The 26795-nt window shown below is 43.3% G+C and overlaps 1 protein-coding gene across 2 annotated transcripts in view; it reads left to right on the forward strand.

The window, feature by feature from the left end:
- ABCB11 (ATP binding cassette subfamily B member 11) overlaps positions 1-25517 on the forward strand; it is a 431988-nt gene extending 406471 nt beyond the window's left edge. For both annotated transcript variants that reach the window (XM_085645365.1, XM_085645366.1), the window contains exons 28-29: positions 7948-8094; positions 23991-25517. In XM_085645365.1, coding sequence (XP_085501491.1) covers positions 7948-8094; positions 23991-24191 — 348 coding nt within the window. In that variant the 3' untranslated portion in view covers positions 24192-25517. The remainder of the gene's footprint in view (positions 1-7947; positions 8095-23990) is intronic.
- The last annotated feature ends 1278 nt before the right edge of the window (positions 25518-26795 follow it).

Genomic DNA, 26795 nt, shown 5'->3' on the forward strand with positions numbered 1-26795 from the left:
ATCTATCGTGAGCACATTTGAGCTCATTACAATATTTAATAAATTAGATTTTGTATCGGGTTTGTGCCAAAAAGTGGAACAACCCCGATACAAAGTCTAGGCCTCAATTTATACACTTATTTTTTAAAACCCTGCTACAAAGGAGAAACACTGCAGTAAATATTATCTGCTTAATTGTTGCAAAGTCTGCATTTTAAAATATTTATGTGGTTAAGGCACCTGCTGCAGAGATCTTTGTGTACCCAGTAAATCTCAGGGAATAATAATGGTAAGATAACTCTGGAGGTTAACTTATTTGCTGGCGAGATCTGTGTTTTGTCTAGTCCCAGTTTTGAATTTAAGTAGCATAGAGGGTTAATATGTCCCCTGCAAAGCACATTAGGTAGCATGCAGATGACAGTTTTTTTTTAATGTAAATGGGTTAGTGGGTTACTGCTTTCAACACAGAGATCCTTTCGTTACTCGCAGTTCATAAATTGTAATCTTTCTAATATAGCACAGAGAGCTATGAAGGACATGTAGCTCCGACACCTTGTAACCTTCACTGTCTTATGTAACACATCCTGTACGTTGATTTACGCGCATATGATTTATTGACAATGCATAATGTGTACTTGTGATGTCAAGCGCTCTGATACCCTCCAATAGGATGAGTAGCACTATAGCTCTATAAAAGATATTAAACAAAATAGTAGTATTTAAATTGTTATTTGTGTGGATACTGGGTCCGATCAACACATCTGACATTCTTACAATGCATGAATATGTCTTATATACAGGGACTGAACATAGTCAAAAGTATGCCTTGCTTAAGTATCTGTGAAGTGACAAGCTATGTGCCGCTGTATGCCAGCATTTGTAAAGCGCACAGCTACCTCCGACGGAGGCGTTCCGGCCCGTCGGGAAGATTAAGCAAGCTATTTCCCAGAGTCACATGGTGCTGGGCTAACCTGCCGCCGGAGCCGGGGATTGAACCGTGAACCCTGTGGTCCAGAGTCAGGCCCCTGGCCACTGCGCCACACCTCTTCCACTTCCGCTGTATCCCCTCCACTGCATTCAGGTATGAGGCTGAAAGGTCCCGTTTTACCGCGCTGCGGTTTGTAAGGGCTGCAGATTTTAATCTTTTACTTTGTGCAGTTTTTAGCGCGTTTAGCGCGTTTTCGCGCGTTTGGCACTTGTTTTTGTTTTATTTGCTGTGCACTGGCTGGGCTCTCCCCCCCCTCACACCTGCATTTAATTTGAGGAATACTCACCACCGTTTTGGTGGGCCCGGGTTCTGTGGGTGGTCCGGGGATCGTCTTGTCATCGGCGACCAGCGCCATCTTGGATTGGGTCCAGGCTTTTTTTGGCGGGCGCCATCTTGGAGCGTCCAGGCGCTCCTCCCTCCACTTCGGCGCCTATTTAAGGCACTTTTAATCGGCGGTCAGCCTTGAAAGGTCCCGTTTTACCGCGCTGCGGTTTGTAAGGGCTGCAGATTTTAATCTTTTACTTTGTGCAGTTTTTAGCGCGTTTAGCGCGTTTTCGCGCGTTTGGCACTTGTTTTTGTTTTATTTGCTGTGCACTGGCTGGGCTCTCCCCCCCCTCACACCTGCATTTAATTTGAGGAATACTCACCACCGTTTTGGTGGGCCCGGGTTCTGTGGGTGGTCCGGGGATCGTCTTGTCATCGGCGACCAGCGCCATCTTGGATTGGGTCCAGGCTTTTTTTGGCGTGCGCCATCTTGGAGCGTCCAGGCGCTCCTCCCTCCATTTCGGCGCCTATTTAAAGTCGCTCTTACCCGCGCAGCGGGAACGCGCAGCTAGGACGCCGTCGCTTGCCGGAGTCTTGCCAGAGTCCTGCCCGTCTGCGCCCGTCAGCGTCCCGGAGGCGTCTTGGCGGCGGGCGGGGCTCTGTTCACCGAGAATGAGTAATCTGGGCCCTCATTTGGTGCGGTACTCTTCTAGGGAGCTGCGCTCCTTGAATCATAGGGAGAGCTGCTGTTGTACTGTCTTTCCGGGCCGCTATAGGGGTAAGTCGCGATGTCCGGGTTGTGGCTGGCATCCGACACGGGTTCTGTCATCAGCCCCGCCTATTGACATAGCTGGTGCAGAGTATGCCTGCATGCTGTTAAACACCAGATCAGCTCGCAGCCATGCGCAACACATTTTTGAGCTCCTCGAGACAGAGAAGCCACTCTGCCTAATGCTGACGGAGACTTGGTGGGGTGAAGCTTCTAATCCCGATGTGGCTATGGCCATTCCGCCGGATTTTGACATCTTCAGGAAGGACAGAGCAAAGGGCAGGGGTGGCGGGGTCGCATTGGTGGTAAAGAAGGGCACGCCCTGCACTATCTTGCCCACTGAGGACATCCACGGCTCGGAATCGTTGGCTTTTTCAATTGTGCTAGCGCCGCATCAATCAGTAAAGGGACTGTTAGTCTACCGCCCCCCTGGTCCGCTTGGGACGTTTTTTGCTGACCTTGATTCGGTGCTGGTGGGTCTAGCACTGAGAGCAGAACACTGCTTAGTGGCGGGGGACTTTAACATCCGGATGGATGATCCGTCGGACCCCGCCGCTATTAAGCTTTTGGAGGCTATGACTCCGCTGGGTCTCACCCCGCATTTGCAGGGCCCGACCCATGACAAGGGGCACACTCTAGACCAGGTCTTCTCGACCTCTCCTTTAGTGGTGAAAGAGATTCTCCCGGTCTTGTGGTCGGATCACTGGCTGGCCAAATTTGTAATCAGCGGCAACGTCAGGGCGCCTAACCCTGTCTCACAGCAGCGGGGACGAGCCTCTAGAGCATTTAGCAGGGTGACCCCTGAGATGCTGGCTCAGGCTGCGGCGACGCACCCTTGCCCTCTGTCTGGCGAGCTAGAGAGAGACCTGGAGTCCCTGCAAGAATGGCTGACGGAGAGGCTGAATGACCTGGCCCCAGTCCCGCCCCCCCGCCCGACATCTAAGCGGGTCGCGGCCCCTTGGTTTACCCCTGCTCTGTGGGCTACGCGGCAGCAGTGCAAGGTAGCCGAAAGGGCCTGGCGGGCACATTATGACAGCAAGGACAGGTCTGCCTACAAGGCTGTGGTTAAAGCTTACCACCGAGACATCCGCCTCGAAAAGAAAGCCTATCTTGCGGGGAGAATCGAAGCAGCTTCGAACTCCAGTAAGGAGATCTTTACCATCGTTCGAGAATTCATCTCCCCTCGGACTACTGCTTCGGAAGAGGGGCCCGTAGAATCTTGGGCGGCGGATCTTGCGTGTTTTTTTACAGGCAAGATCAAACTCATCCAGGACTCCTTTCTATCGAGTGAACCGGTTACATTGCCGATGCCCGAGGCGGGCTCGCCTCCCCCAGTTGCGCAGGGCGCCTTATTGGCTGAGTTTCCATCTCTGCCAGCCTCAGCTTCTCTAGCGCTTATGGGCAATTTAAAATCTGGGTCTCCGCTTGACCCCTGCCCTGCTAAGCTCCTGGGTAAACTGGCGGAGGTGGTTAATCCGCTGGCGCACCCTCTTCTCAACCTCTCGTTGAGTCTGGGAGAGGTGCCGCCAGTATGGAAGCAGGCAATGGTCATCCCGTTGCTTAAAAAGCCGGGACTTGACCCGAAAGCCCCAGCCAATTACAGGCCAATTTCGTTGCTGCCGGCTCTTGTAAAAATTCTGGAGAAGCACGTTCAGTCGGTGCTCTCCAATTTTCTGGAGTCCCATGAGATCTTACATGACTCCCAGTCGGGCTTCCGTTCACATCGCAGCACCGAGACCGCGCTCCTTGAGGTTTCTGAAACCATTAAAGGGGTGTTGGATACCGGGGGCAAAGTCATGCTGGTGTTGTTGGACTTGTCGGCGGCTTTCGACACCGTCCCCCATGAGGGCCTGCTCGCAAGACTCTTTGAGATTGGTCTGCGGGGGACGGTGCTCAAATGGTTTTCTTCCTTTTTGGCCGGTCGCCGGCAAACGATCTGGACATCATCTGACACCGCCGTAATGCCGCCTCTGGGAGTCGGGGTCCCTCAGGGCTCTATATTGAGCCCGACCCTTTTTAACATCTTTATGACCCCTTTGGCGGCGGTGGCGGAGTCATTTGGTGCCCGGATCGTGTCGTATGCCGACGACACCCAGCTCCTCTTCTCTTGCGAGAAAGGGGCTGACTTTGACGGGGAGAGTATCCAGAATTGCCTTGGGGCTGTGTTCGCATGGTTCCAACTGAACAGCCTCAAGTGCAATTCCGACAAATCGGAGGTACTCTTCTTCGGGTGCGATACGGAGCCTAGCTGGCAGGCCTGGTGGCCCATCGACATGTTCCCTCCGTCCGGCTCTTCTCCCATGGCTAAAAACTTGGGGGTTAAGATGGACAAGGGGCTGACGATGAAAGCCCAGATCTTGGGGGTAACCGGCACTTGCTTCGGCCTGTTAAAAATGCTGCGGAGGTTCTTGCCTCTCTTGTCCGAGGAGCACAGGAGGCTGACGGTGCAGGCTCTGATAGGCTCCAGGTTGGATTATGCCAACATTCTTTACCTGGGCCTGCCAGAGTATCTGCTACAAAGGCTTCAAGTTGCACAGAACGCGGCGGCCAGGGCCATTTTTGGACTAAGTAGACGGGCCAGCGCCTCTGGGTTGTTGGTGACGTTACACTGGCTACCCATCCGCAAACGGATTGCCTTTAAGGCGCTGACCTTGGCCTACAAAGCGCTCCATGCTGTGGGAGCTAAACATCTCCAAAAGAGACTGACCTTTTACCATCCGACTCGCTCGTTGAGGTCAGAATCTCTACTTTTGGCGGCTGTTCCGCGTGTGAAGAGGGCTCGCCTTGGGGGCCGCTCTTTCAGTCTGTTGGCCCCACAGATGTGGAATGGACTACCGCTCCCTTTGCGGGGGGCGTCTACTCTCCTTGATTTTAGAAGAGGTCTCAAAACCTGGCTGTTTTCCCAATAGGTCTGCCAGTAGTTTTGCTTTCTTTTTGTTTATCTTTTAACCTCTTTTAGCTGTGTTGTGTTATTCTGAAATCTGTTCCCCTTACCTAAAAGCGCCGGGACACTCTTTTTGAGTAACCGTTGCGCTATACAAAAGAATAAATAACATAACATAACATAACAGGCTCCCGATAGTTCCCAGCCTGGAAACTCCAACAAAAGAATGTCCTGATGGCCCCTTAACTTCAACCTTTGTTTTGGACCAGCTGGACTCTGATAAGCCCCCTCCCCGCGCGCATGTGCTGCTCAGAGCGAAAGCAGACTACGTGCAGGCGCTGTTGAATGTGTTTCAGGGTCTGGAAATTACACTGGGACAAGTTTAGCGTATTTCTCAGGGGATCAACCTTTTGGTAGGGTAGATGCAGCCGCCCTGTGAAAAGAGTGAGTAGGCAAAGTCTACCCGCGTGTACCCTCGACTCGTGCCCTGGTTACATTCATGTACAATACATAGGATAGTGGCATCGGCTTTGGATGAGTAAATCAATGCTGGGTGAAGGGTGATGTGATGTAATGGGGAACGTTAGTGTGTCAGGAGGCATTCAGTGGTCTACCGATGGTTAATGAGGATTGGTGCTGCATAAGTGGTTGATAACCTGTTTCCTGAAAAACTATACATTTATAATCATTTTAATGTTCACAGAGATTTCTAGAGGAAGTGGGAAACTGGTATGATTGCAGGGCCCCACTTGAGACTATTTCATATTTAAGAATCATTATTTGGGCAGTTTTACCTATTTACAGTTATTGGTTTGTTATGTGTGTTGGTTTATTAGAACAGATTGCTTTAGGAACAATGCACACGTGTTTTAACTCTGTTCAGAATCTAGGGAGCTGGGGACTTGAATGAGCAACATAGGATTAGGGAAGAAGTATTGACAGTGTCCCAAAGACCACCATTAGCCTTCGAGGGACTAAATGAGTGGAAAGTGATATTTTAGTGTTTGGCGAAGGAACGCTAGCAGTGAAATAAACCCATGAATATTAGTAGGGAAACAGTTACTTGATTATTATTATTTGGTTTTGGAGCATGCCTGTCTTAATGTTGTTGAGTCAGTGCATCAGATGACAGACAGTGTCATCATGGAGTTTACTCAGTTGGCTATCAGTGGACCAGCCTCTGTCCTGTCACGGGGAAAACATCTGGACCTTGCCTCCATTTTCAATGACTACAAGGCCAGAAGCTCTGTATATGGTACAGAGGTGAGGATAGATGCTCGTCAAATGGAAGAGTAAATATAGATTATTGGACTTGGAACACTTTTGCTGACCAGTGTAAGGTCAACATCATTGTCTGGAATCTTCCTTTGAGAAGTAATTGAATGAAGTGAAGGACTTAGGACTCGAGGGTGATTTTTGAATACTTGAGCAACTCATTTGTTTTCGAGAGACTCTGTTAGGAAAATGATGGAGGTAATTATTCAGAAACATAAACATATGTCCCGCTACATCAATGTAATACTGGTACTTACACCACCAGTGAAGAGACAACCTCACTATTGCCCTCAACATTTGCATCTTTATGTGTTCTGAGTAAGGGTAGTCACTGGATGGTGTCCACAAGGTGTGTGCCATGTTAAGAGAAGAAGGAAAGGGCACACACTGTTACAGGTGTCACTCAAGGAAATATATTGGCCGTCCCAAAGGAAGGCAACAACTGATGATGACCAAAGAGATCACACAGTTGGAGAATTTGTAGCTGCGCAGAAAAGTGCAGGTGTTCTCCTGGGGGTCCTCTCTGGTCTCACAGCATACACTTTCGTGAGAGCCATTGTTCCACTTGAGAAGAAATATCTGAGGATGGTCTGTTTGATTCTTGTAATGAAGACCTGGGCTGCCACACCTCCAGCTTGAGATGCCATCCATGGTTCCTGAGAGTACAAGTACTGCGGATCTGATAGGATCTGCCTGCCCACTTATGTACATGTGTCCTGGGTGTTGGTGGCCTTCTTGTAGCTGTTGGCATCTTTCACAGCTTAAAGACCAGACCAGTGGTCATACGCAGGTGAAATGTTATAAAAACAGCCTTTTTAGGAGGAGGTGTAACGCACTTTGAAGGTCGATTCTCTCAAGTAAGATTAAAAGCACTGGCCAACAGAACGACTGGCTTCTGCATTTCAGTCTGCAACTAATGGTAAATCACTGAAGCAAAGTGTTCAAACACTTACTGTTACAATTCCTATTCAAATCAAAACCCATTCCTAATACGCTACTGCCTGGGTTCAGCCCTTACCTCGGAAGGATGATAAAAGCATCCCTTTCCAGACACCACTCCTCTGAAATCTTGTATAGAATGATATCAGGAAAGTGACCCAGATGAAGGCACCAAAAAAGAAAAAAGTATTTAAAGACCAGCATGGGTAATGGCTACTAGTGGACTCCAGATTCTCACTCAGAACAATGCACAGAAAGATCAGCCAGGGAAAAGGTTTGAGAGATGGACCCAGCAGCATTTGAGTTTTTGTATGGAGTGAATATCAATGGGATATTTAGGGGGTTGCTGGTGGAGAATTTGAAAGGATGTCTATTCCATCAAGAATTTTGGTAGGGGTTCTCTTATGCAGCCTTTTGTAAATAGCTTCTTAGAAATTACTATAGAGTCCCTGAAATGTGTGTGATCCAGTGACGTACTTAGACGAATTTAGCTAGGGGTTAGTTAGCTTTAAGTGGTATCCCATGCAGAATTATTGAACTATAGAAATATTAATTTAAAAGTTGTCAAGGTATCTGTTCATGAGTAGTTTGTGGGCAGTATTGGAGGAGATAATGTCACACTAGCGTCTACTTTCGATGGAGGTCAGTGCAGAGCATCACATATCAGCTGGATCTGGACTGTGAAATACCGAAAATGTCAAAAGTACAAACAATGCAATCTTCCAATATTGTCTTGTATTTATGGAATCTAAAGTAGTTTCATACCTGCAGGGACACGTTCAGTTGAGAATGTTTATTAAATGTGAAAAAGATAGCATTAGTAATGGAACGATTTAAACTGTTTTTCAGAAATATAACACCAACGTCGGGGCACATGGCTCGCAGTTATCTCGTGGTCAGAAACAAAGGATTGCTATAGCTCGTGCAATTGTCAGAGATCCTAAAATCTTACTATTGGATGAAGCAACCTCTGCGCTAGACACTGAAAGTGAACAGGTAAGTGCTTTTACAACTGGACAACATGAAATCCTTTATGACATCTATCTCTTGCTGTCTGATAAATATTCCATCAACTTAAGTGCTATGAACTAGCAGATTGTCAGGAATAATACATTTTTCTAAGTGCACTCTACCTTGAGCAATAGGTAATGAGATTTTTTTTATAGCAGAATAAGATAAAAATGATTACTTAAACATTTTTAGTTTTTGAGATATGCAATTTCTGACACTGAAACATTGTAATATCGAGCTTCTTCCTAGTTCTGTCTTCTTTGTCAACTCTGCCTTTTAAACAACTTGCTCCGATTCTTCACCTGAAAGCTGTCTCACTATACTGACATCCTTTAAACTACCTTTACTACAGACTATGGACCTGATTTAGATCTTGGAGGAAGGGTTACTCCATCACAACGGTGAAGGATATCTTCTCCTCCTCTAAAATATAAAACCCATTGTATCCTATGGGATTTACATTTCAGCAGACGGGATATCCATCACCATTGTGACGAAGTAACCCATCTGCCGAGATCTAAATCCAGTCCTAGGTTACTCCTTCTTTCAATACCTTTAATTTAGCAATTGAATCAGAACAACAAAGAGCCTGACCATTGAAATAGCTATACACCAGTCAATCGATCCAGCATGAAGCACACACAGGGTTATTATATGGAATAAAGGGACAACAAAGCAATCTCTAAATCATCTTAAAATATCTCAGACAACCTATCTGCTGCAATCACACGCATACCTCCTGCAAACCATTCTGTAGGGAATCAACAAAAGAAGAATCAAACAACAAACAGACTGAGCTATCCCATTACCTAGCTAGCAGCAACCTTTTTCAAGAATTCTAAGAAGCGTTTTTAAATGATTGCCCTGAAGAAGGTCCTGGACGCTCTCTTTGCTGATGTTTATTAAAGACCAACAATGAATGATACCAAAACAGGTATGATTTTCTTGCCACCAGAATCTGGAACTTGGAATGAAATAATATGAGCTAAATATTTCCAAGAGTTCCAAATTTAAAGATTGGCACAATCTTGATTCAAAAGGCAATTCAAGTTCCTGTAAGAAATTAACTATTACAGTGATACCAGTAGCACTATAATGATGCTGGGTATTAATAGAAATGTCAAAGGTTTTCAGGAAGTCTTTAACATGCTTAAAAGCTCCAAACTGACCTTTTCTATTTAAGTAAGTCCAAGGCTAGCAGTGTTCCACACAACCTATGACATTAGTAATCCTAATAGCAACACTTCAATCAACAAACAAGCAATTCACCCATTTTCTGGGCACCAGGTAAGAGTGAAAATACTCCATAAATTCAGGCCTGCGAACAACAGTTAACTCAAGGGGCATCGGACTAGCTGTCATTCTCTGGATATCATGCAGGCTAATTAGTCGGATCGCCACATTAGCCAGATCAAATCAGGGCTTACAGATAGTAGTACCCATCTACCAGGTTCACAATCCCAACCTAAAACTGAGTCTCATCAGCTCCAATTCTGCTCAGAAATACTCATCCGAATTTCAAGACCGTATAAGTGCAGATAATAAGATTCAATTGAAACTCATTTTGTTGATTGTTCTGACCCGATCAGCAATGAGTTACTGTACCAAAACTACAAAATGCTATATTGGAATATGAACATTTAAAAACGTGATGGAATAGCCCTTATTCCTGCCACAGAGCTGACCTGTACAGTGATACCCAATATATTGCCACTCTTTTGAATGTGCAGTGTCCTGCTAAAACATTAAACCAATCAGTTCCTCCAGCAAGCAATGTCATTTTGTTCGACACATTCCTCTAACTATACTTGCAATCTGCAGCACAACCATTTCAGATAATGGTGAGACTTTAAAATGTGGGTAGAAAATCGCAATACCACAAATGCTGTAGATATACTGTAAATATGTTAGTTGAGTCAAAATATGAATGGCTCAACCTAAGTAGTTTTCTCACAATGTCAACCATGATAATGATACAATCTCAGAGCCTTCTTGACCATTCTTTAGCATTGTTTCGACTCACATACACAATGTAGAGATGTCGCACCCTGAGAAAATCAAACACAAATCACTTTCAAGTTAGACTCTTCAAAAATATAGATTCAGAAAATATTAATGAGATGTACAATGTGGTTTGAAAGAACCCATCCAACCTAGAAATATTTTACAACACACACTTTTTTTTTGTATGGGCACCTCTGAGTGAAACAATATCCTTGCCACTTGTGGAGTCCCCAGGGTTCCATACTGTCTCCTTTAATCTTCAACCTTTACATAGAGCTGCTTTGTGCCATACTCATAGATAATAGCACCAACATTTACCAATATGCTGATTATACACAATTTCCTTTGAAAGTCTCCTCTATTTTAGACACCCAACTCCTCAAACACTGCTTGCATAACTGCCAGGGTTCCCAGGTCCATATGTTGCTCTAGTCTGGGTTTGTTTCTTTAATTCGGGGTCTTTGAGCCCTGTGTTATGATGGCATAAACAAGACTACAAGTACTAGAATTCAAAGAAAAAAACCTGGAATGGAGAAGAACATCACACATGGACCTGGGAAACTTGGCAGGGCTGTGCTTTCCCAACATCCAGACTTGGATGTCCTGAGCCTACATGAAGCTCAAGCCAACCAAGACAGAATTCATGTTATTTGTCAAGAACAACAAACACAATACAACACAAACCTTGCTCAATGATATAAACCTTAACGGCTTCAAACCCCAACTCTCATCAAATGCCTAGTTACTTAGAATCACTCTGGATACCAACATCACCCTCATGAAACACATTGGCAAAAAAAAAACAAAGATGACCTGGTACCAGCTTTCTGTTCTAAAGAAAGTCAAACTGTTTCTTCTAGAACATTTCTTCTCATCAGTGTTCAAGGTCTCAGACTCTCACATGTGGATGGTGATCATGCCCTACTCAATTGTCTCTCAAACTCCACACTGGCACTCATTTGGGACATCCTACTCACTGCAGCATGTTTCATCCAGGTCTTCTGGAAATATGATCATGCCCTTCCTGAATGGTCCCTCATTGGCTCCCCTTGCTTGCCTTCAAAACCAGCTGCATTATTTACAATGCCATCACAATCAATACCCCCACTTATCTTGCAGACAAGATCAACATCTCTATTGGTGTTCTACCCACCCACAGCCAGGACACCATTAGACTACAGACTAAGAAGTGTAAAAATGAAAATACAGCCCTTTTTCATCTATGTACACATGATCTGGAACAACACCCCTGTATCCATCAGGAATGCCTCAACATTGTTTCAATTTTGGAAAGAGTTGAAGACTCAACTCCTTAATGAACACTACTTCACACTGCATCGCCTCTCCGCAACCACAACATGCTGAGTTTGGTGTGATGAATGTAGGACTTGAAAATTATATCTCATTTCTGAGGCAAAGACTTAGAAGGAGTTCTTTATAACACTATTGAATACCTAACCCTGTGGTATCTGTATATACAAGACGCGGTAAATGCCCTTGTGTTTTGCAGGACACAAAAACAAAGCATAACTAGCAATGGGGCTACAAGGTATCCCCTCTTTAAGCCACTGGTAGATTTTAAATCTTTGGGAAAAGTGTCTTAGTTACCTATTTGTACCTGCACCTATGTGTCAGACTAAAGCAATTTAATCATGTTTGAAAGATTGTTGTGTAATCCCCAATCATGGACAATGATTCAATTACTAAATGGCATTAAGAAGTTAAAAACTTTGGCCAAAGTTCTATATGTTAGTTAATGATATCATTTTAGAGCTTGGTAGACACAGATGCCCTGGAGCTGTTTGTGGTCCAAAGTATAAACATTTTATGTGTCAATGGATAAATCCTGTTAGCTTGTTCCTGGAAAGTAACATTAAAGCTATCAAATATTTATGTTTGCCAAACAACCATCAAAATAGAGTACAGATTTCACTTATTTCAGTCCATGAGTTTTTTGGCACTCTTATATACTGTTATTTACTCTCAATATAAGCATGCATTTTTAAGAGTGCAATCTGAATGTCCCAAAACTTAAACTTTGTTACAAAATTTGGTTTATTGGAAATATAAAATATTGAAAAAAACAGAAGTATACAAATGGGAGCTCTGTCATGAGCTACAACTCGCAATAAGAGGTATATTTATTGGCTTTGCTTAAAAGAGAATATATTGAAATGGATGTTTTGTACCTCCATTCAGAGACATCCAACCATTAGGACCAATAGAAAAACAAGAGGTACCATAGAATGATTTGTTGAACTATGCAATTATATGGTGGCTCCTCTCTCAAAAAATGAACAACCCTTATGTTTTACATCTGTACCTGATTAAAAGATTTAGGGCTTCATTTGAGTGTCCCGCTAATTTAGGAGTTAAATACCACACACTGTAAATAACAGATATTTTTGGATTCTTCATTTATCTGATGCACCATTATCCAAAATCTGATTTTTGCACATCTGAAAGAGGAATATCCCCATTCCTAATTGCACAACTCAGAATCTGCTTTATTTTCCCACACAAATTTTGGCAGGTTTTACTTGGGGAAGTTAGACCAGGAAAAAGAGTATCTAAATTCACTTGAGAAATATGTACAACACTGAGAATGCTTTGTTTTGTCTGCAAATGTATGAACAAGAAAATCAAATGAGAGAGGTTAAAAGTGCAAGCAATAGTGTTATTTGTAGAGAGCAGCAAAGAGTTGAAGAAGCAGGGTTGAGAATGAATCCACCAGACATGGGCGAGGAGGCGGGCGCATCTCACATGCTCCCTAGCTGAGCACCACAGCCCCTCCCCCCTGCCTGCTCACTGGTCAGGATGCCGAGCTGCACAGGTGAAGTTTTTTTGGCAGTACGCATGGCCGACCGCTTGCTGTCTCCAACTCAGAGGTCCACTCCCCTGGTTCCATGGACTTTGGGGTTTGTTTTGGAGTGGAGAGGTCGCGAGTCTGGAGACTCCGGATCTGGGTTCACGTGTTGCTGCTCAGGGTAATCTCCGGGTCTCACAGGCACTTTGGAGTGTGCCGTAGGTGTGTTTAGAGGCGGTTTTGCATTAGAAGGAGTCTGCCTTCTACATCCACTGCTGTGGGTAAGCCTCCACAAGACGGAGGAAAAAGGAATTCAAAGAAGGAAAGGAAAAAGGGAGAAGAGAAGGAGCAAAAAAAAGGAGTAAAGGAGTGAGGGGGAGGGGAAAAGAAGAAAGAGAGATGAGTTTGGAGAGGATAATGGAATGAAAAACGGGGCTGCACCTGTCTGCCTCTCCTTGTGAAATGACAAGGCTTGTCATTTCACAAGGAGTGGCAGACAGGTGCAGTTCTCTCCACGAAGTGAGCATGATTAATTACCGCAGCTGACCTTGGCAGCCCCTTTTCATTCCATTATCCTCTCCAAACTAGGTAACCAAAAGACGGATTGTCGTTATTTCCTTTGGGGCCAATTTAGAGTTCAGCCAAGTACCATGGAAATTCTGGAGCCTTCCTGACTGTCAGTACTCTCCCCACTATAGGTGCCCGGCTTCTTCCTTTTTCCCTCCCACACGTTGCCCACCAAATTTTCTGACAGTCATCCCCAGGTGCCCCTTTATTGCTAGGTCCTGATGAGACCCCACATTGTTAAGTGGATCGAAACGTCGTCGACTAAGTGAAGCGAACCATTGTCAGCCACTATTACTGTTAGTAGGCTGCAAGCACATATTATGTATTGATTTAATAGTCGCCCTTGTACATCTTTGATGAAACACTGTTTTTATGTCACAAAAAGTTACAACCTTGAAATATAGGTTTCACAATCACTTGGGACACCATGTACTGGATTTAAAATAATGTGATTACATTATATAAAACAACGTATTTTAGTACAAAATTCGTGTTACATGCCTCTTCTCTTTCAGACATCTCTTTTACTTTGATTATTGTGATTGTGCTATTATACACTAAGTATCATTTGTTGATTGTCCACAGGAACCGTTTTTGTCTGTAAAACTGTAAAGTACCCTGGTTCCATGTGAGTAGGGTGTCCCTTGTTTTTTCATACATGGTCAATGGCATCAAGCACCCAGTTTCTAATTCAGGCCATAGATTATTTTTCAATGAATCATATCAAAGCCTTAGTCATGATGGTCGATGCCGAAAAGGCATTTGGTCTGATGAATTGGGATGCCCTACTCTATTGTCTTCAGAGGTTTGGTTTTCCCTCCCAGTGTTTTTCGATGCTATCTAATTTATATAATGGCGCTCAAGCCAAGGTGTTGGTAAATTCCAAGATGGCTGGGTCAGTTGTGATTAAAAGAGGCACTCGTCAAGGGTGTCCCCTTTCACCCAAATTTATATAATGGCGCTCAAGCCAAGGTGTTGGTAAATTCCAAGATGGCAGGGTCAGTTATGATTAAAAGAGGCACTCGTCAAGGGTGTCCCCTTTCACCCATTCTGTTTACTTTTTTTATTGAACCTGCGGCAATTCAACTTCATAACGATTTTAACATCAGGGCACCCACTGAAGGCATGGAGAGGCTTAAATAATTCGCGGATGACTTGATATTATATCTTCAGTCCAAAGAGGATAATATAAAACGAACTATACAGTTGATAAGGGATTTTACTAAGATTGGAGGATACAAGATAAATCAAAGTAAAACTGAATTGTTGCTTTTTAACGTGACAGTAGAAGACCTTCCGTCTTCTTTACAGCCACAAGTGAAGATAGCCTCTCAAATTAGATATCTCGGTATTTTGGTCACAAATAATTTTTCTAGTCTCTTCCATCTGGATTATGAAAAATGCTGGGTAAAATTAAGATATTATTAGACAGATAGTCTAGGTTCCCCTTGACCATCATAGGTCGTATTTCCATGATCAAAATGTCTTTTCTCCCTCTCTTAATATTCTTATTTTCTAATGCACCAATAAAAATTCCAAATAGCTTTTTTAGGAGTTTTATTTGGAATAAAAAGACGGCCAGGGTGAAGTTGGAGGTGCTACAATTGGAGAAAGAAGAAGGAGGGTACCCATGTTGCAGTCATACCTAAAATTAGAAGGGTAAGAAGCGGAGGCAGATCATTTTCCTACAATGATGGCACTCTGGAACACAATTCCTCTACACCTCTGTGCTGAATCCCATTATCTTCCCTTCCAGAAACTTCTCAAGACCTGGCACTCCCCTTTATAAATTGAATCTGCATCCTCTGTCTATCCGCTAGCGCTGGGATGCCCTAGGTTAGTTGTGTTCTTTACAAATGTTGAGTAATAATAATAATAATAATAATGTCCCAATATGCGTATTTACTACCAGACAGCTTTATTTGATGTTCTCTTTCGGTGTTCAAATAGAAGTGGGGGATTAGATAATTTTTTCTTCACAAAGATGATTCAGGAATCAGATATAAGTGTGCCATTGTTTTTTAAAATAGCCAAGTTTGCAGAAACTAGTTATACGTTTTTGGGTGATACATACAGTCAGATGGACGCCCTGGGTAAAGAATATAAGTCCTCTTTTGATGGATTTTCATGAAAGTTAGCGGAGGGCAGCTACTTGGGCCTCTCCCTGACAGCTTGTGAAATCAGATTTTGGAATTCTGTAGGTTTCAAAATTATTGGTGACTTTTTAGGTCAAGAGAAATCTATCTCATGGGGAGGCCCTCAGAGTGCGCAACACTTTTCTAGGTTTAATAAGCTAAAGCATTTCTTGCAGGTTTACTACAAAAATCAGACACAAGAGCTTCAATCCATTAGCAGTATTCTCAATATGGGCAAATTGCAAGGAATTGGAAATTGGTATTGAACATTAAGGGAGTTTTCTGGCAAGTTAAATCTAGAAAACTTTTTTCAAGGGTGCTAAAAAAACCCGCAATTTTTGCTATCAGTGAGCAAGTGGAAAATAATTACAGAGTTAGGCTATAAATCTTTAAGGACAGCCAACTATAAAAGAATGGCATTTCTGTCAAGATGGCGGGCATATTATACTCCGGAAATTCTCCACCATATGTTTCCAGCAGTCTCCAATAACTGCTTTCAGTGTCAGCAATTAGGTGAAGAAGGATGGCTCCATACGTTCTTTATATGCCCACACCTTACCAATTTCTGGCGGCAGGTGTTCAGGATATAAATCTCAGGCCATAGGCTGTACAGTTTTACCACATCCTAATTTGGCTTTATTTGGTGTCTCCAAAAGGAGTCAACAATTAACAAAGGGTCAACAATATTTTATTTTTGTAGCATTGTTGATTGCATGCTCCTTGATCCTTCAGAATTCGCTAACTAGTAAGGCTCCTACAAAGATGCCCTGGATGGACAAAATGACTTGTACCATGAAGTCTGAAGAGGCAATGCAAAGCGAGTAGGGGGACTCAAAAGATACAACGCCACTTGGCAATTTTGGAAGCAGGGCGCTGAGGTAACAATCAACTGGTGATCCATTGCTAGATGAATTGAGGGTTCTTTTTCAAAGTTTTAATATATGAAAACACTGGTACATCTATATCTACTTCTAATCTGGCAATTTCTTGAACTGAAGTTGCAGTGCATCCAAAGATATATTATTTGCTAGAAGCACTAACGTACTTTATTCTGAATCAGGGTAATTATATTTGATCATATTATTCTTAGCACCTTAGCACTTATTTTCCTTTAATGAATTGATAAATGGACAAGATGATAAATGTGTATGTCAATTTAATATCACTCCTGCACTTGCTCTTTACAAATGCTAGATCAGGATTGACTACCTGGATTAGAGCAGAGGCAGTGGTGAAGTGGATAAGTAGGTTTTAAAGGTAGTTTCATTATATCGGTCTGCATTTCTCCAGTTATTCTAAGTAATGAAACAATATATGGTAGAAATGAGCACTTACAATGTATATAATGAATGGAATTATTATAGATGTTTTACTGTGCATGTTAGATGATTTGTTCTGATCGATGTGTGATGCTATTTCCTTCATGGTTTATCTTAATTGTACTATTTAGCATTCATTTATCTGCTATGTTTGCTCAAAAGACTGCAGTGATGACACAATGCAAACATGTAGGTTGTCCTCTGTAGCTTTTTAAATAAAAAAAAAGACTACACTTTACTTTGTGAATTACCAAAACAATCAAAAGAGTAGGAAACTATAATAAGGTTATATTGAGGTAATCTTTTAACGTACCAAAAAACAGGACAAATGAACTTGCAAAATGTTTTTCTCTTTTTGACATAGGAAAGACGCTAAACAGTATATACCCCAGGGCGACTTTACTTTCTGTAATATGATCCCAGGTATTAAAAGGTTTGAGTTTGAAAGGCTCACTCAAAGTTTCATCTTCTGATGAAAAAGGCATGTTTTTTAGAAGCATTGCAGGGGTACTTGGGCTCTATGGTAAGCATGTAAATGCTCCTCTGTCCTTCATCTGAATAGTGGAAGAGAGTCATTATTGGGGTGAAGTGGGCCCCTCACATTCTTTAACCCAGGTGCCACTGCATCTGCTGCGCTACCCTCAGCTACCCCCTGATAGTGTTTGTAGACCTGAGAACGCCAATCAAGGCATTGGAGGAGAGGAGGGGAACTGAGAGCAACAGCTATGGAATTGAAACATGTTAATGAAAAGAATCACGAATCATGTAGCTAGAAGAAAAGAAATATTGAGTAAGCAACAAACTAAAGTTACACCCAGTAATAAAGTGAAAACACAATAAAAGAAAAATCCCACATCAGTTTAGAAAAATAGATTTAATTTTATTAAAATAATTGACACCAAAACAACAAAAATCCAAAGATTTTAATAAAAACCAGCACCTAAAAGATCAAAGTGTCAATTATGACTATCTAGTTGCGCAAGTCAGAGTCAAAGTCAAAACATATGGCCAACCGCTAGGAAGCATGGGCCGGATATAAGACGTGGATGGGGCCTGGTCAGCTCTCATCTTTGGACTTAGAAGAAGTTTTGAAGAAAAAGTGCCGAGAGGTTCAGCGGGGCAAGGCTGAAGTTGGTGTCAGAGTAGGGAGCCTCGTCATAAGGAAGGCACTGGTCGATGTAGCAGTGAAAATCTTTACGTTCGGATTTAGTGACTTGGATGGAAGTTGAAAATCTCCAGGGGGACTAGGCAGGAGGCTGTAGCTGACAAGAGTTCCAGGAGGTCAATACCCCCTTTGGTGAAGGACCGCTGAACAGGATTTGCTGCTGACAAGAAGATCATAGTTGGCGGGACCGCAAAGTCAGGCCAACCAGAGAAGCACCTCGGTTGGATCGACAAGCAGGTTTGTCCCGGTGTTCCTTCGATTCTCAGAGCAGTTTTCAGCCAACATTTGTCTATGTCCCCAGTGTAAGATTTTGGCTATCTGGGCTCCTTTAGAACCACCACCAAGGGTGCAGGACCAGAGGAGCACCACTTGGGGTTGGGACTCACTCAGGCTGGGTCCAGGTGCAGGTTCAAGATGGTAGGTGCCACTTATGTCCCTGGTGCTCTGAACAGGAGGCCAGCAATCCAGCCCATGCAGTCACTCTGGTAATCATGGGTTCAGGTGATGAAACAAGGCTCAAGTAGCAGGGCAGGCCTCTGTGGGTTCAAGGCAGGCTCCAGACAACAAAACAGCCCTTTCAGTTGCAACAAAGCAGTCTAGTAGAGTAAACAGCAGGGCACAGCAGCAGACAGTCCTCTGAGAGTCCTTCTGCTGGTCCAGAAAATGAACTGAAGCGTGGCACTGAGGGTCCCGTTTTTATATTTAGTGCTTTTTTTGAAGTATGATAAGTTTCTAGAGGTTTCCCTTTGAAGGCCTTGGAATTCTCTAACTCCCCTGCCTTGGCTTCAATCTGGCTGCAGGGACAATATAGTGGTGAAAAGCCGTTTGGGTTGAAGGCAGTTTGCAGCCTATATAATTGCAAGCAGGGCTGTGCCTAGCTCCGCCCCCCCCCCCATCCTTCCAGAAGATGACCCATTCAAGCACACCTAATCCCTCGATTGTGTGACTGTCTGGGAGGAGTTCACAAAGTCTAATTACCAGTTACTCCCGGTCAGTTGACTTAGGACAGGCTGCAGGCACCAAATGGGAAAGGGCAGGAAAATGCCAAGTTTCTAAAAGTGCCATTTTTCAAAATTGTAATTTAAAATCCAACATTACCATTAAAGAGGATTTAAAATTACAATTTTATTGATACCAAACATGAAATGGGCATCTGTTCCTAATAAAAATGTAGCACTTATTAAATGTAATAGGTACCCCAATGCTATCCTGTGGGACAGGTAGGCCTCACAGTAGTGAAGAACAAATGTAGGAGTTTTTTACTTCCAGGACATGAAAAACATAAAGGTACATGTCCAATTGCAATGTACCCTGCCCTATGGGCTACATGGGGCCTTTCTTAGGGGTGATATATACAATAAAAGAGGCTTGCCAGGGAGTTAATAATGCCAAGTCGAATTGGCAGTTGAAATCTTCATTAAGGCTGCAATGCCAGGCCTTGGACATATTTAAGGGACTACTTAAATAGGTGGCACTAGTAGCATTTAATTTACAGGACCTAGGTTTATGGGATACCACTGTACAAGGGACTTAAGTAAATTAATGATACCCATCAGATCTAAGCCAATGTTACCATGTTTTAGGAAGTAAGCACAGGTAATTTAGCACTGGTTAGTAGTGGTAAAGTGTGCAGAATTCTAGGGGCACACAAACTAATTCAGCAAAATTAGGAAGGGAGAGGCAAAAGGTTTGGGGTTGACCCTGCTAAGAGGGCCAGGTCCAACACTACCTTATTAACTCAACTAAACACAATCTTGTTAAGTCACACCACAATTCATTGAGAAACTGTGCTCAACCTTGGTGGTCAAGGTACACTAGAAGACTTTTTCTAGGGGTATGCATATGTTCAAGTTGTACCAAACCACATTAAACTCAAGTAAATAACATAGTTAATGTATTAGGGTGAACAGGGGAGTGCAACATGGCTGTGTATTAGCACCGACCCTGTTCACACCATACATCAATGGGATGATAGATACCTTGGCTGATTGCAATGGAGACCCTCCCACGATTGCAGGACAGAAGGATTTATCACTGTTATTTTCTGGTGACACCCTATTAATTTCAAAATCCCCCATGGGGCTACAAAATGTGCTTAATCATTTTTTATTCTCGAGTAATCAATTTGGGTTAGAAGTAAATGTTGCTAAAATGAAATGGATGACTTTTAACCCTCACAGGTCATTTAGAGGCAAGGCAATATATACATGGAGCAAGTGAAACAATTTGATTATTTGGGGTTCAGGTTAACAAATACACTACAATGGACACCACAAATAGCAAACATGTAAGTTGTGCAATATCCCCAAAAATTGAAGTCTCTAATTTCATGCCAGTATTACCAGCAATTGAAATCTACCGGGCAAAAGGCATTGCAGCACTGTATGGCGCTGAATTATGGGTTTTGAATAATATAGGGGGCATCGAAAGAACAGAAAGTACTTTCACAAGATCTGTGCTCGCACTTCCTCAAAATGTGCCCCCAACCCCCATTTGATTGGATCTTGGCCTGAAAAATATAGTAGATGTGGCTGCATTTCAGCCTTTAACTTTTTGGATTAGAATATGGATCAATGATACACCACTCTTACTGCATGTATCATTTCTTGAGATAATTGCACTCAATCCCAAAGGAACTCTACCTTGGTTTAAATGTGTTAGAAAGTGGCTATTTAGAGTAGGGATGTCAGAATTATGGACCAATCCTGGGACCATTCCAAAATAATCTCTAATTAGTGTAAAGAAGAGATACCGGGACCACATAAACGATCAATGGTTATGCTGTCCTACTGTCAGAGAGTTAACTGGCAGATTTGGGGATTTCAAGGATAAAATGATTTATGAGGACTTTTTTAACTGAATTGAACCACCTGAGGATAAATCCTTGCATCTAAAATTCAGATATGGGATTCGAACACTGAATAAGTTCCGTAGTAGATGGACGGGCAGTAAAACCTCCTCAATTTGTCCTTCATGTTTGGTTAATTCTAAAACATTGAATATTTTTTTGGTTTTTTTGCCCCGAATATACTGCTATTGGGAAAATATGGCTGATTCCTCTCCGTCGCATCTTATCCTTAAGACTTCTGACGGGTGCTGTTAGAATTTTCGAGAGCGGATTGGCTAGTGTTTGCCCTGTCTAGGTATTTGTTGTATGCTTGGTGGCTAAGGTGCAAAAACAGGGAATAAATTGTAGGGTTATGAATATGATTACCCTGCTTGATGGACTATAATATTGTTTTTTCTTCTTAGGTGTATAAGAAATTTGTGGTGTTCAGAGGATTCACATTTCCAATTGATTGCAGCTATATTTGAATGTATATGCACTTTACGTATTTATAGTGATAACAACGAGGGTATATTTGTAATTGCCTGCTCCTGCTATCTGTGGTGATTGTAACGCACTCAATGGATAATTTCTGTTACCTGAAATTGCGATTAATTTATAAAAAGACACATGCCATATAAGGCATATTTAACATATATCTAAGCATATGTTACATTTCTTAGTCCAAAAGGGGTTGGTCAGAAGCAGGACCCCCGTTCAAATACTAGCACATATGCACTTTAAGGACCACTTGTTGGTTGCTGTCTGTAGTCTGAAGTAAAATGTAGGTTTTTCGTTTTCTGTTAGGGATTTTAAAGTTTTTTACGATGTGCTTTTATGGTTTTTACTTAAAAGACAAATAAAGAATACTACTACTATTACATAATAAATTCTCAAACCAATTTAGATGTTTTTTTTAAATGTAATAAGCAAAATGAGAAAAAAAGGTTAAAACAGATTGCAGTAACTGGAAATAATGATAGGACATCCCCATTGAATATTGGAGCTATTCACGTAAACATCAGCCTGTAAGTATTATCAAAAAAGTCGACTTGGAGCAACTTTTGCATCAAGAACCAAAACAAGAAATATTAGCAGAAATCTGAAATCAGTAGCAGAGTCAGTTACAATCCATGCTGGTACACTCCAATGCTTTCAATGCTCCTGGTGCTCCTTTAGGGCATTCCAATTACTGCTCTAAAGGTGAGACAGACTTCTCTATCCCCGCTTCCTGTCAAAACCATGACTTCCAATGCCTTAAGGTTGCTGCAAAAGTCATTTCCGGTCCCTCCTACAGCTCCTAAGTCCCTAGAAATGACTTCTAGAACCATAAAACAGAAGTGCCCCGGGTGCGCAGCGGGGATTTGTGCCCACTTTCCAGGCCCCCAGGGCACTTTAGCATTAAAGAAGGGGCCGCAGATGCTTGTGCGCTCACTTCTGTAATACCAAAAGCACTGTTGCGCATACAGCGCCAGCGTGTCCTCAAGAGTGCGTTCCCTCATTTGCATGGGGGCGTACCCCCATGCAAATGAGGGAAACCCTTTACCTTTGCACCTGTGCTTTATTACAGATAAAGACGCAGAGGTAAAGAAGCTCTCAGGAGATGCACTGACGGTGCAGGCGCACCATCAGTGCGCCCCCTGATTGCAGCCCCCTGGCAGGGGAAAGGGGGTCCCATGGACCCCCAGACATCGTCTTGTAGGCGGATGCCGTCATTCACAACACCCGCCTGCAAGGGGATCTCAAATCCTCTTTAAAAGTGCAGGTGGATTGCCGTCGGCACTGTGAAAACACGGAGCAGCTTTAAAGCAGCCGGTTCATTTTTCACCTGAATGTGATGCCCTGAGGGCAGCACATTCACCCTTACATGGAGCATTTTTCTTGATTACGCAGTGCGCACATTTTAAAGTAGGCCTGGGCTAAATTTCCGTTCCGCTCGCGGAAATTGCGATAATTTGACATTTTCGCGTTCCGTGGAGAGCGCGAAAATGTCAAAATTTCCGCATTCCACAGCTTAGCGGTAAATTGTTTCTTGCTCGCGCTGTAAAATAATACATTCTCGCACACGTGAGATCGCCTTACCTGAATCCCCGCGTTCGCCGACAAGTTTTCCCGATCCGGTCGCGTTCTCTACGAGATGTTGAATTGTTGGTAGCCATTTGCGCTGTCTCGCGACAGTTCGCGCCCGCAGTAATGTCATTGGTCGCGCGATCACGTCTTTCTTCTCTCAATCATGCACCGCGAGAAGAGTGAAAACAAGATGGCCGCGCCTCGAGCAACCGCATGGGTAAGTTGGCGAGCCGCGACCACGCAGAAAATACCGCGAACGGGCGGGAAAAAAACTTCTGCATCTTCGCGATATTTCCGCGTGTATGCGGAGATTTTTAACATTTTCACGATAATTTGCGAAAGTCACTTTCGCAAATTCCGCCCACCCCTATTTTAAAGGGAGAACCTGGCGCAATCAAGGAAAATGCACTGTATGTGGAATACGGTCCCTAGTGTCTGACTATCTCCAGCGAGGGCACTCACATGGAAGGCCATTTCCCTCTGGGCAGCTAGTTCTCCCACACAGAATGCAACCCTTCTTCAGCCTTTTCTGTCCCTGATGCGCATGAAAGAATCTAGAAATCTGATCCTCGACCAGCACTTGCAGTCCCTAGACTGAAGTGCAGAGCAGGAGACCCCAGAGCTTTCTTTAAGGCAAGTCAGTCATGATTCTTCCTTCCTCTGTGTATCCCTGTGACATTTTAATGTCAAAAGCCAGACCTCTGCTTAGTCCTGTGTGAGGACATCTGTTCCTGTCCCCTCCCAAATGGTCCATGCCAGCTCACTATTCCCTGATTGTGCCAAAACGGTACTTCAGACCTCATCACACCTCTTCGGCCATTTTATTTCAATCCTACTGGTAATGACCACTTCGGGTTTATTGCTATCTTTCAATAACATATATATATAATTCTGTTATTTCAGAACCATGCGTCTAATTGAACAGTACAAACGCCCATGTTACCAATGAGGATTTATTTTCCCTGATATGTGTTTTTCTGATTTTCAGACAGTCCAAGCCGCCCTGGATAAAGCAAGACAAGGAAGAACCTGTATTGTCATCGCACATCGTTTGTCAACTATTCAGAATTCCGACATTATAGCTGTCATGTCGCAAGGACTCGTGATTGAGCAGGGAAACCACGAGGAACTTATGGCTTTGAAAGGAGCGTACTACAAACTTGTCACAACCGGAGCGCCTATCAGCTAATTTATTATAAGCTCTTCAAATAAAAGTGTTTTTTTCCAACATACAACTAGGAATATGGAATAAGATGGTTAGTTGGAGCCAGTCTCTTTTAATGTATGGAAGTTCAGTATTGTTATTCTGATAGACACTTTAAAAAGAGAGAGAGGCTCTTCAGGCACTGGTGCACCATCTAAGCACTAGTGCCCACCACAGAGCAGTGCTTAATTTGTAAAATAATAAGTGCCAGGGCCCTGACCAGGAAGCCACTTCAGCTTGCACCACCCATTGCTCTTCATCGCTGTCTGTGAGGGTACCAGAACCACTATTAACCATCTCTCTCGCCTGCAAGTAGACAGTTCAGATTATCCCAGGTCCCGAAAGCTAAAGGAATGGCTGGGGAGGCAGATATTAGTATTTTTTTAATTTATTTTGTATTCATAAACCGTTGTTCTGCTCATATCTAAATTAGATGAGCAGTGCCACCACGTGGCAGAGTGTCATAAGTGTGGGAGTGACAATTTAGTGCTGAGCACCAGAAACCACAGGCTCAAATTAAGCGCTGCAGAGGCTTTCACAATAGACCACCGTAAGACAGAGCTCTGAATACACATTCAACCCTGCCTGAATATGCAACTAACCAGCTAAAGGTACCCAATGTCAGATGCCTCCATTAGTTACCTATCACATGTATACCTGTACCAGCCAGTCGACTGAATGAAAATATTCCATTGTTGCACATCTCCAGCCTCAACCTGTAACACCACAACTTACTCAGGCCTCATGTAGTTACGGATAAAGCTGGCATCGGTAACATCAGGTGCAGAAAGACTGGCACTTTAATGAGGGCCACATGTAATGGCAGACTTATTCTGAGGCATTCACTTAACATAGGCACATTCCTTAACCAGATGAGGTCACACCACATCTACATAAACCTACTCTGGCTCCGGGCTTATAGAAATCTTGAAAGTGCTTGAAAAGACAACACCGTATTGAATAAACTGCACTAAAGGACAATTGCGCACTATATAAGTGCCAAATAACAAACCGTTTTAGAAACACGTGTGGTAGACAAACATTTCCTGTAAACGCATTCACAGCAGCTCTGGAATAAAATTGTTGATTCCTTTCTGACCTACAAAAATCTGCTCAGTTTCAGACAGCTTTTAAAAGCTGGTCTAGATTGACTTCCTCTATGGTTTGACATCATCAAGCATGTTAGAATTGAACATACATGATGAGAAGAATGAGGAATTGCTAACATGCGCCTGTATGATGACTGTTTATGTGCTACCAAAATATATTTTGTACAGAATGTTCTAATAAATATGAGATATTCTATATACATTATTTGTTTTAAAATTTTGTGGTCTCAGATTTGCACTTTTCTGCCAGTTAGAGTGTAAATATGTTCATGGATATTTTACTTTGCAGTGGCGCAAGTATTTATGGTTGATAATAAAATATTTTGGGACCAACGTGAGGAAGCAATAACTATCTTTTAATAGATAAGCTTTCGGATTGGGCAATTGATTCAAATATGAAATGGACGTATTGTGCTTACTTGGATCATCGTTATGATTTGGAGGAAAATGTAGAATTAAAGTCAATTTTTTTCTGTGCCAAGTTTGCACTTAGCACCCATTACGAGATTTAGTAAAAATAGTGCTTAATCACAAGTTTTGCTCATCAATTTCCTCTGAGTCATACGTGGACGAAATTGTGTAGGTAAAACAGTGCAGTAGTGCACATAAGGCCTGATTAGGATGGTGGTCGGACTTACGTCCGACCACCATCCCTTCAGAAACGGGCCACCTGACTAGCTGTCATCAGTCCCGCAACCGATATTGCGGCATGTGCTGCGGGCACACGCCACAGCACAAAAGATATACTCTGTACATATCCCTGCACTATGTGGCAGGCACTATGCGGTGCCTGGCACATGGTGCAGGCATATGTAGGGGGGCACCATAGTTGCCTCCCAGGGCCCATGGCAGAGGGCCATGGGGGAAGAGGGTACCGCTACGGGCCCCTAATGTTCCTTTCCGCCTGCCTTTTCATGGCAGGTAAACCGCCATAAAACAGCCGGCGGAAACTGACATTGTAATGCCTACGGAGGTGCCTGAGCAGGCATCGCCACCATTGTAGGCCTTACACTCTGTCCGATGGTGAGACGGGCTCCTTGAGCCCATCGGATCCGTGGCAGTCGGTCTCTCCAACCGCCAACCATCCGCCCCCCATCATAATGTGGCGGGCGGTAATGCAGGGTCCGATGGCAGTTAGACTGCCACCGACTGGCTGACGATGGCGGTCCCACCGCCATCATAATCAGGCCCTAAAAGTCCTGAAAAACATGCTTACGTTTTATTTTTCATTGGTTACCATAAAGAGGTAATCAGATACATAAACTGATCAGATACCATGTGCAAAGGGTATATGACCAGTAAGGACAGAGCTTCAGCCTTTATTACCAACGATCTTGAAAATAGGCCGATGGGCCTGCTTCCTTAAACTCAAGCAACAATGCAAGAATCCATTCCTCATTAAATCTACCACAGCCCAAATACACAAAAAGTGTATTCTGTTTGAATTCCATCATAATTTATGAGTAATATCTTGCCTTCA

Source organism: Triturus cristatus, chromosome 3_1 (genome assembly GCF_964204655.1).
Source record: "Triturus cristatus chromosome 3_1, aTriCri1.1, whole genome shotgun sequence".
In the NCBI taxonomy this organism is placed as follows: domain Eukaryota; kingdom Metazoa; phylum Chordata; class Amphibia; order Caudata; family Salamandridae; genus Triturus; species Triturus cristatus.